The 15,610-nt window shown below is 56.3% G+C and overlaps 1 protein-coding gene across 1 annotated transcript in view; it reads right to left on the bottom strand.

The window, feature by feature from the left end:
• The window catches only part of LOC102987601 (protein Daple), a gene marked incomplete at its 5' end in the record, with an annotated part of 74,236 nt that overhangs the window by 30,105 nt on the left and 28,521 nt on the right, over nt 1-15,610 (bottom strand). Inside the window, 7 exons of the mRNA XM_024131105.2 lie at nt 446-607; nt 1,736-1,924; nt 2,336-2,477; nt 3,542-3,669; nt 6,180-7,220; nt 8,779-8,916; nt 13,434-13,618. Of these exons, the coding sequence (XP_023986873.2) occupies nt 446-607; nt 1,736-1,924; nt 2,336-2,477; nt 3,542-3,669; nt 6,180-7,220; nt 8,779-8,916; nt 13,434-13,618 (1,985 nt within the window). The remainder of the gene's footprint in view (nt 1-445; nt 608-1,735; nt 1,925-2,335; nt 2,478-3,541; nt 3,670-6,179; nt 7,221-8,778; nt 8,917-13,433; nt 13,619-15,610) is intronic.

Here is a 15,610-nt window from a genome sequence, read left to right as displayed (position 1 = left end):
GAGGGAGGCCCGCATACCACCAAAAAAAAAAAAAAAAAAAAAAAAAAAAAAAATTCACATTTGCTTCAAAAAGGCTCTGCCAGGTCCTACGGTGAAGCAACGTGCTTAACTCTGTTCAGCCAAACTTATTTGATCCCAGAACCTCTTTTCCAAGTCATTCCTAACAGCATCTCAAGAAACAGATTTTGGGAAACAGACAAGACTATAAGGGGAAAAACAGGGAAATAAACTTTTTTTGCCTGGGCAGCCGTGTTCAGTCACTGAAAACCAACTTCAAAGATACTGAGGCTAGGCACCTCGGTTTACAACGAGTCTATCAAAAATAAAACAAAACACCGAACTCTCCCATGCTTTGCCTTACTGATTACGGGTCGTCAGAGCGCTGGGGCCAGTCTCTAGGAGACACAGAGCATCCCCCCCAGGAGCTGCCCAGCCATGCCCTCACCTGCAGCTTAGCCGTCTGCGTCTGTAGCGTGCTGTTGTGCTCCTGCAGGAAGGCACTCTGCTTCTGCAGCGTCAGGATCTGACTGCTGAAGGCCGTGTTCTGGGTCTCCAAGTGCTGCAGCTGTTCCTTGAGCAGCTGCTTCTCAGCCTGCAGAGCCGCGTTCTGGGGAAGGGGGAAGCGTGAGACCAATCGGACACCGGCTCCGTACCTGCTAACCAGCCGCAGAGCTGTTAGGAACCCTCTGGGGGCCAAAGCCAAAATCCACCGGATGAGAGAAGTAACATTTTCCCTCTTGGAAAGACAACAGAACTGGAAAAAAGTTTTTTGTACGTGCTTTCACAATAGAAGTGAATACACATGACGGAGATACTGCAAAGAACCTGAGCATGTGAGTGGGAGGCAAGGGCGAGCTGGAGTCAAAGCTGCTTCATCCTTTCTGTCTTTTGTGCTCTTCTCTGTTTTCTGTTGACCACCCCGAGAATGCATGTCTGTGAGCTTCTCGCACAGAACAGGGAGCCAGAGCCTGCCCTAAAGCCTCACCCCACTCGGGTGACAGCGGGTAGAAGAAGGCGGTTCATGCTCCATGAGACTGATAAAGGCCGAGCAAGATACTCCACCGACTGGGCCTGGACGCGTGGGGTGTGGTCTTGCGCCCTCCCTGACCAGCATGGGGCTTAGGGTCAAAGTCTCTTAAACTCCGTCTCACCTGTCTCATCTGTCAAAGGAAAATCGTCACTATCTACCGCATAAGGCTGTTGGGAGACGTCAAACAAGATCAGGGGTTTAGACACGAGCGGACAAACTTGCTCTGTAAAGGGCCAGACGGCAAATATTATTTGGGGGTTTGCCGGCCATAGGGTCTCTACCTCAACCAATGACCCCTGCCATCGCCGTGGGAAGGCAGCCCCACACGGTATGTAAGCAAAGGGTGTGTCTGTGGGACAATAAAACCTTATTTATGAAAACAGGGGGAGGACAGTGGTCTGTCGACCCCCAGAAGAGCACCGAAACACGGCACACTGCGGAAACAGTGCTGGTGGAGATGCCCCAGGCCCAGTGCAGGAGGCATAGAGCAAGTCCCCGGGGAAAAAGGGGACCTGCCCCTTCAGTCAGAAAGGTTGAAGGGACCTCAAGTGGCAAGGAGCAAACGGGACTCGCCAGGAAACTCAAGAAGAGGCCAACGAGACCTGGATAAATCGCAACAGCTTCTGACACCCTGGGTCCTTCCCGGTAATGGGAGTTCCTGCTCCGTCTGCGGGACTATCGGCAGCACGGCCCCTCCCCACTCACGTTGCGCTCCAGCTCGATGGCCCGGTCCTTCACGCGGAGCAGCTCCATCGTGGCCTCCTTGGGGCTGGGCCCCCAGTGCTCCTTCCCCGGGTGACCCTCGACCAATGGCCCCACAGGGTGTTTGAAAGAGTTCTGCACCTGCTTCCCCTCTTCCTGGTTCTTCCTGAGGATCTCACACTCCTTCTTCAACTGCGGGTGCGGGAACGGGAAAGCAGACTTGGGGCAGGAAGAGGCCGGGCTCGGGGCCCCGCACCAAACCCATTCTCCCCAGCATGCCCGACCCCTCGCCCGGCACTGGACCCGCCAGACTCCTGCCTTTGCTCTTGGGGGGAGGGCACAGGACCTCCGTCCTGCTTGTTGCCCCCTCCCTGCAGAGGTGACTGCCGGGCAGCAGCCGGGACCCAGTCCCGACTTTATAGCCACGTGACCGCGGCCGGTCTTCTCCCTCCCCTGGGCCTCAGGGGTCCACTCCATCGACACTTGCTCCAGAACACGGGCATCCAGGCCGCCCCTCTGCTACTCAGGTGAGGGGCTGGGAAAGGTGAGGCAGGGACCTCACAGCCAGGACCCACGGCCTGACCCTAAGGGGGCTGCTCTTACCACCTGGAGCTCGTTCTGTAGGTGGTGATTCAGGCTGGCTTTCTCTTCCATCTGTGCTTCTAAGAACACAATCTTTTCTTCTTTCCTGGCTAGTGTTGTTTTGAATGCTGATTCATTTATGCTCTCCAAAATCTTGTATTTCCTGAAAAATACAAATATACAGTAGTATTCATCTGCCTCTTCTACCCACAAGCCCCCAGTCTCCCAGCTGCCAACACATCCCTCCTCCACTAAACTGGTTTCCGCATCACGCTGCAAGATTTGACCCAGAAGAACTGCAGGAGTCAAAAACCATCACCTAGAGCTGTTCCCCAGGCTGTCGGCATAGATATGTCTGGGGCACCGTCAATGAAACATCACTGCTATAGTTTTCCAGGCGCCGTTTCATGTATTGTTATGGCCATTTTACAGATGGGGAAACAGAGTCTCAGAAAGGTTAAGGAATTCATCCAAGACCACAGCGCTAGGTAAGCAGTAAATCTGTGTGGCCTTTTCACCACACCTAAAGGACATCCATCACGTTGGTTACAAGTCCAACAAAAGTCCAAGATGCTGGATTTCCTTGAAAAGAGAGATGATTTAGGAAAGCACTGCTGGCAAAGGCAGCCAAGAGTTAAAATTTTAAAAAATTAAAGGGCTGGTGGAGGGACAGGGGAATGAACAGGTGGAACACAGATGATTTTTAGGGCAGTAAAAATACTCTGTATGATGCTATAGGGGTGGATACAGGTTATCATACGTTTGCCAAAATCCACAGAACACGCAACACCAAGAATGACCCCAATGTCAACCGTGGACTCTGGGTGATGATGAGGTGTTGGTGTAGGTTCACCGAGCGTAATGCATGCACCATTCTGGTGGGGGGTGTTGATGGTGGGGGAGGGTACGCATCGGGGGCAGGGGGTCTACGGGAAATCTCTGCGCCTTCTCCTCACTCTTGCTGTGAAGTTAAAACTGCTCGAAAAAAGCCTAACTAGAAAAAAGCAGCCTTTTCATTGGACAAAAGAATCTCCTTCCACTCCTGCCTGGGAACGTCCAGGAAGGAGGCCCGGGATATAAAGCACCACGTGACAACAGGCCCTCCGGCGTGAAAAGTAAACTGAGCTCCGGGGGTGGGGCTGGGGCGTGGAGCCTGCAGGGTGCGGGGGCGCTGGGACGCAGGCGTGAGCCATGAAAGCCTGCAGCCACCCAGGGAGGGGTCCTCACGTGTCACCGTTGCTGCTGTCATCCCGCAGCAGCAGCTCCTTGTGGAGGCCGAGCTTCTCCAGTTCCTGGCTCAGTTTGTCCAGCTCGCTGCTCAGCTGCTGGCTCTTCAGCTTCTCCTGCACCAGGTCCTGTGGGGACAGTGAGGACGAGTGTGGGAAAGGAGCCCAGCAGAAACGGCAGGAGGGCCGGGCGCAGGCCAGTCTCAGGGCTGAGCGACCACCTTCTCGAGCCGCGGCCAGCTCGGGTGTCTCGAGGGCCAAGCAGGCGGTTCTATGGGGACGGTGAACCTCAGGGATGCCTCCAAAGGGAACGGATGAGCACACCTTCCCAGCCGCCGGAGTTCAAGACACCAGACCACGTGGCAGCGTGTCCAGGAAGGATCGAATGTGCTCCAAACACACCCAGACAGGTGTCTGAAATACCACTTAGGGTGACCTTTGAGGAGCGGGCTTGAATTCTGTGAATGTGATTGCCTTTTCCGCGGAGCAATGGATCAAAAACTATTTAGTTAGCTCATTGCAGAGAACTCAGAACAAAGTATAAAGAGAAGAAAGATTTTACTTTCAACACTGGTTTTGATTTACTTTTCAAAAGCGGACGTTGACCTCATTTCGGGGTTCACTTACTCTAGTCCACACCTCTGTAGCTCTCCAGGTAGGTATACCGTTTTTTGCCCAGTGTCACAGCTACGTGCGCACACGAGGACCCCCCCACCACGCTCCAAGGGCTGGAACGGCAGTGTGACGGAGGGCGGTGCTTGCCAAACATGCCGGGGTCGCTCCCTGGCTGCAGGGTGGAAGGGCCAGTGTGTGACCTTCCAGCTGCCTCTCCCCTGCCCTGGGAACTGCCCGAACCCCACGTTGAGATGGTGGAGCCGTGAGATCAAAGCCGCCTGGGATGCTGAGCCCCAGCACAGAGGACAGGCTCTCCAGAGAGTCACCTGGACTCTCGTGAAAGAGAAACCCGCCTTGGATATGATAAGCCCTGCGATTCTGGGGTCATTCGTTACTGCAGCATAACCTAACCTGTGCTTACGGAGGCAGGGGCTGTGGGTCAGGTTGGTGTCTTGCATCTCTCCCCAACAGTGTACCCATCTGCCTGCACTGACAGTCAGTGATCTTTTTTTTTAATGTGGAAACTTCTCCGTGGTCACCAAGACTATTTCTTTTTCTTCCTCGGCACACAGCTGGAACACACTTCCCAGCCTCCCTGGCAGTCAGGTGCGGCTATGAGACCATATTCTGCCCCATGAAGTGTGGTCCTTCTCTTCTTCATCTACCTGCTGCAGGTAGAGGGGCCAGAAGAGGGCTCCATTGTGGGACAGCCGGGCCACATTATGGAGGGCACCAGGTGTCTGTGAATAGTCACACGGAACTTCCACACGTGTGGACACTCGGCTTCTGTGATGGGACACTCAGACGCTGGAGTCGTTTACTACAGCAGTGACTCACCCTAAGGCACTGCAGGAAAGCCTGGATGAGCCACACAAAAACTACCAGGGAAAAGTAAGACACATATTTACCAAGAAACCGTAAAACAGCCATACCCTTTCATTCTGTAATTGCACTTCTAGGCATATATCCTAAGAAAATAAATACATTCGTGAAGGTGCATGTGTGCAAGGATGTCCAGTGTTTTTCTAAAATTTATTTATTTATTTATTTATTTTTGGCTGTGTTGGGTCTTCATTGCTGCACGCGGGCTTTCTCTAGTTGTGGTGAGCAGGGGCTACTCTTCTTTGCGGTGTGCGGGCTTCTCATTGTGGTGGCTTCTCTTGTCGTGGAGCACGGGCTCTAGGCACGTGGGCTCAGCAGTTGTGGCACGCGGGCTCAGTAGTTCTGGCATGCGGGCTCAGCAGTTGTGGCGCACAGGCTTAGTTGCTCCGCGGCATGTGGGATCTTCCTGGACCAGGGCTCGAACCCGAGTCCCCTGCACTGGCAGGCGGATTCTTAACCACTGCGCCACCAGGGAAGTCCCAGTGTTATTTAAAAGAGTGGGAAAAATCAGAAACACTCTAAATGTCCAGAAAGCAATCACAGTAAGTCCATAAAATCAATACCTCACTGCCATTAGAAACCATGGCTTGAAACCTATTTAATGTAATGAGAAAAAGTATAGTAAGAGAGAGAAACAGAACAGGGCTAGGATGGAGAAGGTAGGGTATCAAGTGTGTGTATACACAAACGCACAAGGAAAAAGAAGAAATAAAATACGCTGGACTGGGCTTCCCTGGTGGCGCAGTGGTTGAGAGTCCGCCTGCCGATGCAGCGGACGCGGGTTCGTGCCCTGGTCCGGGAGGATCCCACGTGCCGCGGAGCGGCTGGGCCCGTGAGCCATGGCCGCTGAGCCTGCGCGTCCGGAGCCTGTGCTCCGCAACGGGAGAGGCCACAACAGTGAGAGGCCCGCGTACCACAAAAAAAAAATACGCTGGACCATTAGCCATGGTTATCTCTGGGCAGTGAGATCGTAACAGGTGATCTCTACTTCTTCTTTATGCTTCTGGGCATCATTCTGTTTAGAAGCAGGGGACAAATGCCAGGGGCCTCTCCTTGTCTCACCTCTATTCCAGAAGCACCTGCCGGGCAGCACGGTGACCCTGCCAACCCCCCACTGAAGGGGCTGCCCGCCCCCGACTCACCTCCCTCAGGGTGGTCAGCGTCCTCGTGTGCATGGTGACCTGCTTGGTGAGGTCCCTGTTGCCCTTCTCCAGCTCCTTCAGCCTGCCAGCTGCGTCCCGGCAGCGGGCCAGCTCCCTGTCCAGCGCGCGGCTCTCCCTCTCGGCTGCGGACAGCTTGGCGGAGCTGTCGTCCAGGACGGCGTCCTTGAGCTCCACCTGCTGCCACAGACGCCGGGCCTCCTTCTCCAGCAGCTTCTTGTCTTTCTCCAGCTGGGCCACCTCCTGCTCCAGCGCCTTCCGGTCCTGGCCGGCCCGCTCGAGCTGCCTGTTGGCGAGCCGGAGGGCCTCCAGGTCGCGCTGCAGGGCCTGGTTCTCGGCCTCCAGCTGCCCCAGCTCCCGCTCTAGGGCCTGCGCCTTCTGGCCGCCGCTGTCCAGGCTCTGCTGCAGCCGCAGGTTCTCGGCGCTCAGGCTCTGGTAGCTGAGCTCCAGGCGCTCTGACTTCTTGCCCAGCGCCTTGAGCAGCTCCACGCTCTTCCTCAGCTCCTGCTTCTCCCGCTCCAGCTCCTGCTTCTCCCGCTCCATCTGGGCCACCTTGGTGCCCGTGAAGCGCATGGCCTCCACCATCCTGCGCAGCTCCAGGTTCTCCTCGTCCAGCTGCCTGTTGTCCAGCTCCAGGCCGGCCAGCTGCACCTGCACGTTCTGCAGGGCGTCTAGGGACTTGCGCAGCTGCCGGTTCTCCAGCGCCAGCCCGCGGCTCTCGCGCTCCATGGCGTCCGCCCGCTCGCCCGCCGCCTGCAGGGAGCTCACCCTCTGAGCCAGCCTCCCCTTCTCCTCCTCCAGCCGCCGCAGCTCCCGCTCCAGCTCCTGCGCCCGCCCGGCCTGCTCCTGCGCCCGCTCCAGCTCCAGCCTGCTCAGCCGGCCGCTGGCCTCTGTCACCATCCCGTGCAGGGCTTTGTTCTCCTGCTCGTCCTTCGCGCGGGCCTCACTGCTGGCCTGCGACCTCTCCCGCAGCGTCCACACCGTCTGGTTGAGATGGTCCTTTTCTTGTTCAAGGTCCCTGATCTGCGGGAAGACACGACAGGAGAGACAGCGGCTGCTGCACAAATGTATTTCGGTGAGTTGGGGCTAAAGTCTGATTTAATCTGGGGGACCAAAGCATAGGCCCTAAAAGACCATCCCATCATGTACCCCCAAAACATCCTAACGGTCCTACTGTATAGCACAGGGAACTATATCCAATAACTTGTAATAATCTATAATGGAAAAGAATCTGAAAAAAGAGTACACACACACACACACACACACACACACACACACACACACCTGAATTGCTTTGCTACACACACACACACACACACACACACACACACACACACACACACACAGCTGAACTGCTTTGCTGTACACCAGAACTGAACTATACGTCAATGGAAAAAAAAAAGAAGTCCTAACGTTCCCAGCGGTTAATATGGACACAAGGTGAAGAGCATGGAGACCCCTACGGAGACGGTTCAAATTAAAATGCCTTCACAGCGGCCAGGATGATTTAGAAACATAAACCCCATCTCTCTCCCTCTCACGTAAAACAACGATAGTGATTCCGTTGGTACGTTTATCCTGGCCGCCCACTCTGTGGGCTCCCCTTACGCCACTGCCCTCCTGCCGCCCCTGCACAGGATCCTCCCTCTGCCCTGGGCCGCGCCCCCCACCGGTCTTCAGCATCACTGGCTCCCCCACCCGTTCTCCCGGGCTCGGCGTGAGCAGCTCCTCAGGACAGCCTTGCACCACGACTCCTCAGCACCTGCACCCGCGGGATTCTCTGCGTTACTCCCTCAAGAACACACGTCTGAAACTGCCTTGCCTGTCGCCTGTCCTTCTGTCTCTACGTAAGCCGCATCTGGGCAGAAGCCCTGCCTGTCTTTTCACCCAACGTGGCACCATCCCATTCCCCCCATTTTTGCTCTCCATCAGAGGCTGAAAAACTCAAGTGCTGGATACCCCAGGCTCCCTCCCAGGTAGCGGTGGCCATGTGTTGGGAGTGGCCCATAAGACGTGACAGAAGGTCCCCGGAGGGTTTTCCTCTGCCCCCTGCCCTCCAGCTTCTTCTTCCCGTTCCCTGAGGGTGTGCGGCAGCCACCGCTCAGACCGGCGGAGCAGGAGGAGAGGCCTGGCCCCTGCACGGCATCACAGGGCCTTTGCACCAGCGCTGGACTTGCCTCCTATCCGGGACTTCTCGTGGTGTGAGGCAGGCAAACCTCGGGCGCTCCGCGTGACGCTACGGACGTTTGGAGCTGGATCATTCTTTGTCACGCGGGGCTGGTCCTGTGTGCTGCAGGACATTCAGCCGCATCCCTGGCCTCCACCCGCCACAGGCCAAGAGCATCTCCTCCCTCCTCCCCAAGTCATGACAATCAAAATCGTCTTCAGGCACTGCCAGTGTCCCGTGGGGGGCAAACGTGCCTCCCACAGCTGACTGAGAGTTGCTGGTTTGAGCTGCAGCTAGGCTAGGTGGCTGGTAACGCACGTTTCCCCGACGGATTCCCAGGAAATGGCTAAATCCTGGACTCTCCCTCCTGCAGGCAGGGGTTCCAGGGGAGGGATCTGCTCCGGAGGTGCCTACCTGCCGGGCTTTGTCAGCCTTCAAGGTTTCCATGTCGCTCTGCAGCTGTTCCTTCTCCCTGATCAGCTCCTCACTCAGGGTCTCCAGATCCTGGCTGCTCTGCTTCTCCCTCTCCAGCTGGGTCTGTAACTTCTCGATCTGCAGGCCCAAAAGACCCAGCGGGCAACAGCTGGCTTCACGAAGTGAACGACGTTTTAAAACAAATCCCAAACTCACCAGCCCCACAGAACACTTTAACGGGCCTTTTCTCAAGGGAAAGTGTCCGGGCGTCGCTCTGGAGGGACCTCCCTGCCCCCTCCACCCTCAGCTCCTAACCCACGACTTGCATCTCCAGCTCACGGGCACCATCGGCCAGCCTCCTCCCAGGCCACCTCTCCTCACCCTCACTGCCACGTGCCCAAGTGCCTCCGGGCTCCTTGCTCCCATCTCAGGCCTCGTCTGCTTTCCCAAGGGTCAGACCACATGCCCGGGGCCACCGCCACTGGATGTCCCACAGACTTCACTTGGTGACACTCCTATTCGCCCAGCTGCTCAGAGTGGTCTTCTGCTATGTCCCTCCTTCCTCCCTCCCCCTCCAGTAACTCTGTCCCCAAGTCCTGCCCTCTCTACCCAAGCTGCTCCGCCGCCACTGCCTGGCTAGGGCCGGGCCACCCTCCCTCTGGCCTGGACAGCCATCCAATCGCCTCCCTGACACCGAGCTCTTCTGCTGGGGTCACCCTGCCTGACCTTCCTAAAACATGAACTAGCTTCTTCATCGCGTCTAACACCTGGATGAGGTGGTGAATCCTGATCCTCGCTCGGGAGGTCCGGGGCAGGGCCTGAGATTGGGCTCCTAGGCAATGCCCATGCTGGTGTCTGCACTGGGAGCGCTTCAAGGCTGCCGTTCCCCTTCCCGCCAACACCGAACCCCTCAGCGTGGGGGACTGGAGTTGGGAAAGAGGCATGACTCTGGTGTCACAGGGACAGAGTTCAGAGTCCAGTCCCTCCCTACTAATGACGTCACCACGAGCAAGTTTCTGTAACTGACGCAGGATCAGCAGCGAGCATCCTTGAGAGCTTCTGTCACTGTGTCGCGCTCAGCACACGCCTAGTAGGCGGCGGGTGCAGCAATGTTCGCTGCCCCTCCCCATGAGAGCTCTGGGCCCGGCCACCCACAGAGCTCCTGACTAGCCGGTCTGAATTCTGACATGGTCCTAAATGATCCTGATGTGCCGGTTCGGGATGGCTGTTCTGAAAAAACAGATGGCAAAGACCAGATGGTTCTCGAAGCTTTGAAAGATCTTGGACCTCGGGCCACGACCCCGAGATGCCCAACGACCCCCGTGAGCAGCAGGTCTGAGCCTGCTGCAGTTCAGCCCATCTGGGCCGAGGCCTTGCGCGGAGAGGTTTCCAAAGCTCCCGGAAGGATCGCTGCTCTAAGGCAGACTCTGCGTGCTTGTCCTTGGGTGAGGGGCACCCTGCCTTCCTGGCTCACAGATCTGGGAGCTCTCAAACCCTCACAGGAGGAAGCAGCAGGCAAGCTTCTTCCCCTACCAGCGGGGAGAGCTGGGCCGAGCTCATACTCCTACTGTCCTATCACACTGTCAGCACCTCAACCCCCTGCCCCAACCCGGGGACCCCAGGACTGGGCAGCCCCACCCAGCTGGGGTCGACAGGAAAACACGCTATAACACGGCAAACACCTGAGTGGTTCTCAAAAGCAAGAACGTATTTCTAATCCTTCCTCATCTCTGCCCCACTTCCCGGCACAAGGCCTGGGACTCGGCAGGGCACCAGGGATCACCTCCGATGGTAGAGCCTACACCTGAGACAACGGCCTTGAGGAATAAAGGCAACGAGCCGTTGCTATTATTAACCAAGTACTCAGGAGGACACTGGGCCCAGAGGGGCTCAGCGACTTGCCCGAGGCCTCGCAGTGAGGACGGGACAGAGCTGGGACACACCCCCGTGGCCGACCCCCCCCAGTCCTCACTCACAGTCAGGGGGACCTGCTTGCTGTCTTACCCCCAACCTTACTGTTAATAGCCTGTCCCTGCTGCCCCCTTCTCTCCCAGAGAAAGGAACGTTATTCCAACCTTTGCATTTCTCGTTGCTGTTGCTTCTGGTCTAAAGATGTGATCTCCCCAGGTCCCACGCCCACGCCATCTCTCTCCTTTTCTGGTTCTTTCTGCCATGGAACCAGAGCCCATCCCTGAAGGACCTCAGTGCCCCTGGGGTGAACTCGCTGGGCTGAGATGTGGGCTGGCTACAGGCCTTCCAGCCCTGAGAGGTTTCCTGTCCTTCCTTCCTGAACACCTGGCTCGGGCTGCAGGTGCCACTCCGGGTCCCAGAGCACGTGGGTGCCGGGGGGCCTGCCTCTCAGCCCCAGGCTGCTCTTTCCTTCCAGTAACAGGCCCCCAAACGGCTGCCCCCTTCCCCTGAAAATAAGGGTTCTTAACTTCTTGGCTTAAGGAGTAAACTCTTAGGACATCAACGCAGATTCACAGTCGCAGGAAGGAGGCAGCTTCTCTAAGGTCCATGGAAGTTTTGCAGGTTAGAGGGGAGGATATTAACTTCAGGGAACGAGGGTTTCCACAGACATTTCAGACCTAAGCAAGCTCGCAGCCTGGGCTATGCTTGGGGTGTGGAAGAGCCAGGCTGGCACCAGCGGGACCTGGGGGTTCACTGATTGACTGAGGAGTGTCAGCTGGGGCCCAGACAGGACACGTGGGGAGGTGCCGAGGAGGGTGGGATGGCTGAGGCTGGAGGAAGGAAACTGGGGTGAGCTGGGCTGGATTAGGGTCCAGTGAGCCCTCCAGCTGGGGCTGAGGTGTCCACCCAGCCAATGTTAGGGGGCACCGTCAGTGCTGGGCTCCGGGGGCAGAGAGCAAAACCACGCCTGCCGGGCCAGGGCAGGTTTGGTCAGGCCGCGGGCAGACTGAGCAGGATGGGGAGAGGCGCTCTGGCGGGCAGAGCGCCGCCTCCCAGGGGTCCCGGCACCAGACACAGGACGGCCTGGGAACTGTGGCACCTCCCTCCTGCCAGGGATTCTATGCCAAGACTTGCCTCCTAAGGACCGTGGCAGGAGGGGGCTGGTGTCCCACCAGGGAACTGACCCCGAGAGGAAGCAGGAGGGTGGGGACCCACTGCCATCCTGTTCGTGCAGAGGAGGGGCCAGAGCGAACCACGAGGGCGGGGAGAAGCGTGAGCGGTCATCTCAGAGGGCTGCTGGGAGCTGGGCCAGCGCTATTACATTGCGGGCTTGCTGCAGCAGACCCGCGAGGACCCACGGAGTCAACGGTTCTCATCTTTCTAAAGGCTGATTCTTTTTTATCTTGGCCAAGGTTGAACTGCCACTTATAAAGACATTTCCTGGGCTAGGGCCGTGTGAATCTAAAAAACCTAAACTGTCTAGCTGCCTTCCCCATGCTGTTCTACACAGAGAGACATGGCATGAGATGGGGTGGGGTTTTCTATTGTCCCACGAAGACAGGACAAAACGCTTGTCGGCTGAAATGCTGCATGGCACACAATGCTTCAAAGGGACAAGAAGAGCGAGTAATCAAGCCTGGGAGGTCCCATGAGGGGGCTCCAGAGACCCGTTCACAGAAGGAGGGGCTGTCCCAAGCCTCACACAGAGATAAGGGACCAGCGCAGCCAGGAACAGCGGAGCCCAGGTCTCTCCCTGCAGCCCGTGTCCCTCCCACCGCCTGTGCAGCAGTGAATGACACTGGCAGGACTCACGGGCAGGTGGGACACCCGAAAGCACCAGGCCTGCATGGCGGTCAGCAAGCAACGGGGCTCGTGTCCTCTTCCTCAGCTGGACTCTGGCAGCTGGTGTGCTCGGAGCCCACGATGCAACTGTGCCATCGCAATGTGGCCTAGGTGCTCTGAGGCCCTCTGACCTGGAGTGACCAAGACTTGGAGGCGATCCCTAGCCCCTCAACGGCCCCTTCCTGCACCTGAGACTGAATCCCCAGTGCAAATGGGAGGGGGGGCGGTCCTCCTAACTGTAGAAGGAAGACTGCTCTGTAAGCCTCTGTCTGTTCTCCCAGATGTCTGGGTTCTCCTGTGCTCCTGAGAAGACCCAGCAGCTGTCCTGAAAGGCAAATACAGTTCAGCCACCTCTTCTTCCCCATCTCATAAAGTGAGAGGAAGGAGTGAGCGCTGATCCTGTTTCACCACCAGCAGCGCCCTAAAATGCCCATCAATGGTCCCTACTCCCCACACACGTAGGTATGTCTTACATCATTGCCTCCTCTCCCCTATGACCCATCCGATGCTTTTTCACAGTCCACTCGTTTCTTTTCACTGAGCCCTTACCACGTGCCAGACTCCTTACCTACACTAGCTCATACAGTCCACGCAACATGTATTAGGTGGGAAGCCCTCTGACCCCATTTCACGGATGAAGACAAGGAGGCACACAGAGGTCAAGTACTGGCCGAGACATACCCTCAAGGCAGTGCAGGCCCAAGCCACGCTGCCTCTTGACTCCTCTCACAATTGCTCTTGTTCTTCTATTATTGTATAATTAACTGCGGCTGCCCTGGCTTCTGCTTTTCTCCCAGCGGTGCATCCTCACCGACACCTGACTGCCCTGCCCGGCCACCGACTAGTCTCGATAGGGCAGACCGGGCTGGGGGAGGGGTATCCACCCGCCTAGGCCGGGTTACCTTCTTGTTGAGCTGGTGATTCTCCTTCTCCAGCTCCCCACACTTAAGGTTGCTCTCCTCCAGCGCCAGGGACGCGTCCTGCAGCCCCTGGATGGTGCTCTGGAGGCTCTGGTTCTCCTTCTCCAGCTTCAGGATGCGGCTAGAGGAGCACTCGTTCAGCTCAAACACAAACGACTTCCTGGAGGCTGAAGCACAGAGTTGAGTCAGGCCCAGGATCCAGGAGCCTCTGCTTCCGGCCATGAGCTGGGGCCATCGGGCCCCCATGCCCTAGGTTTGAGGGGCCCGGGAAGGGCTCCCATAGGTTGGCTGGGTGCCCCTCATTTCACATGCTGCCATCGCCGTTAGTGCCTGAAAGTCCCTCAGGCAGTTTCGATCCCCCTGCTGGCTCAGCTGGGCCCAGAGCTTAAGAGGAAAGCAGATGACAGTGAAGAAGCCAATGCAAAAGTTAAGACCGTGTTAACTGCTGGGAACTGGTTTTTACCAAGCTGCTAACCAAGTTGACCGACCGTACAACTCAAGGGTCTTAGAGCCTAATAGAGATGGCAAACAGGCGACATTTTCTGTGCCAGCTCTGAGAGTAGTGGGAGTCTGGGTGGCTCAGCAGGAGGGGCACGATAATCGACTAGTTATGTCTGCCACTGGTGGCAGAAGGCTCTGTGGGCACGTATGCCCAGTACTTGCCATCCCTGAATAAGGTCCTCTGGACAGAGATTTCATTTTGTAATTTCACGATTACATTGACAAAAAATGAGATAGCATATGTAAATTGCTTTAAAAATTCTAAGTGCGATGACAATATAAACTAAAGATAGAAAAAGGGAGATTATCTACTCTGCTTTCTTTCAAAGAGCTCGAATACAAATGGAGAAGGGGGCATGGAACTGAGAGTCAGGAATGGGAGTTCTTAGCTCCTTCCTGCCACCAGCAGGTGCATGACTTTAGGTAAGTCATGGGGCTTTTTCAGGAGGAGAAAGGAACGTGTACGAAAGTCCCTGAAAGAAGGGGTTGGTGTTGTTCCGTCCCCACCTGTCCCATCAGTGCCACGGACTCAGCTCTGGGAGCCTCATGACACTGCTAAGAGGGCTGCGCCCCGACCTGCTTCTTATTCATCACCCCAGGGGCAGGGGTACGTACAGGGCGACGGCTTCCATAGTGAGCCCATCAAGCTAGAAACAAGTGTGTGTGTTCAGATCCTCTGGGTGATCGTTAAGGACTAAAAGGCATGTGCCACCCTCTCTGAGTTCTCATCTTCCACCGAGGACAGCAGTTCAGACCCAACAAGCCTGAACGTCCTCAAGACCCCAAGCAACAACAGGCAGTGAAGCAGTGGAGGAGGACGGAGTGTCCGCGGCTCTGACCCAGGCCCAGCGCTGACACACATAAGCACACATGCTTGCAACATATGAAACTACGCTACAAATGAAACAAACCTCAACTGAAACTCAGCTCATTCTCAGCCTGGGATCACTGGGACAGTACCTTGGCAGCGTTCATGAAAAAAGAACATTTTCTAATTGGGGTGAAATATATTTAACATAAAATGTACCATTTTTAAGTGTACAGTTCTGTGGCATTAGCTATATTCCCATTGTTGTGCAACCATCACCACTATCCACCTCCAGACTCTTCCATCATCCCAAACTGAAGCTCTGTACTCACGGCGACTAATTCCTAAGGTCCTGCAAGTTAAACAACAGCGCTGACCACAAGCCTCCTTTCTTCTTCCATAAAAGCCCGTGCTTCAAAGACTATTACTATGACACAACAGTTTACTACTGAGTGCTATGCTCATTAGCACCCCAAGCAACCAGAGTGATGGGATGTATTTCAATAAGACCATGGCAACAAGAACAGCTGTCCCTTATTGCTGGCCGTGGGCCAGGTATGGCATCATGTTTCACTGGCTCCTCCTATGAGGCAGCTTCACTACCCCCACTTTGCAGATAAGGAAACTGAGGTCTAAAAGAGCTCACCCAGCTAACCTCCAGTGGAGGAGCCAAGACTTTAATCCAGGTCTTTCTGAATCAAGAAGGCAGCACATGGGGCTTCCCTGGTGGCGCAGTGGTTGTGCGTCCGCCTGCCGATGCAGGGGAGCCGGGTTCGCGCCCCGGTCCGGGAGGATCCCGCATGCCGCGGAGCGGCTGGGCCCGTGAGCCATGGCTGCCGAGCCTGCGCGT

The sequence above is a fragment of the Physeter macrocephalus genome, unplaced genomic scaffold (genome assembly GCF_002837175.3).
Source record: "Physeter macrocephalus isolate SW-GA unplaced genomic scaffold, ASM283717v5 random_334, whole genome shotgun sequence".
Lineage (NCBI taxonomy): Eukaryota > Metazoa > Chordata > Mammalia > Artiodactyla > Physeteridae > Physeter > Physeter macrocephalus.
The sequence above is the reverse complement of the archived record's forward strand: the minus strand, read 5'-3'. Positions and strand labels throughout refer to the sequence as shown.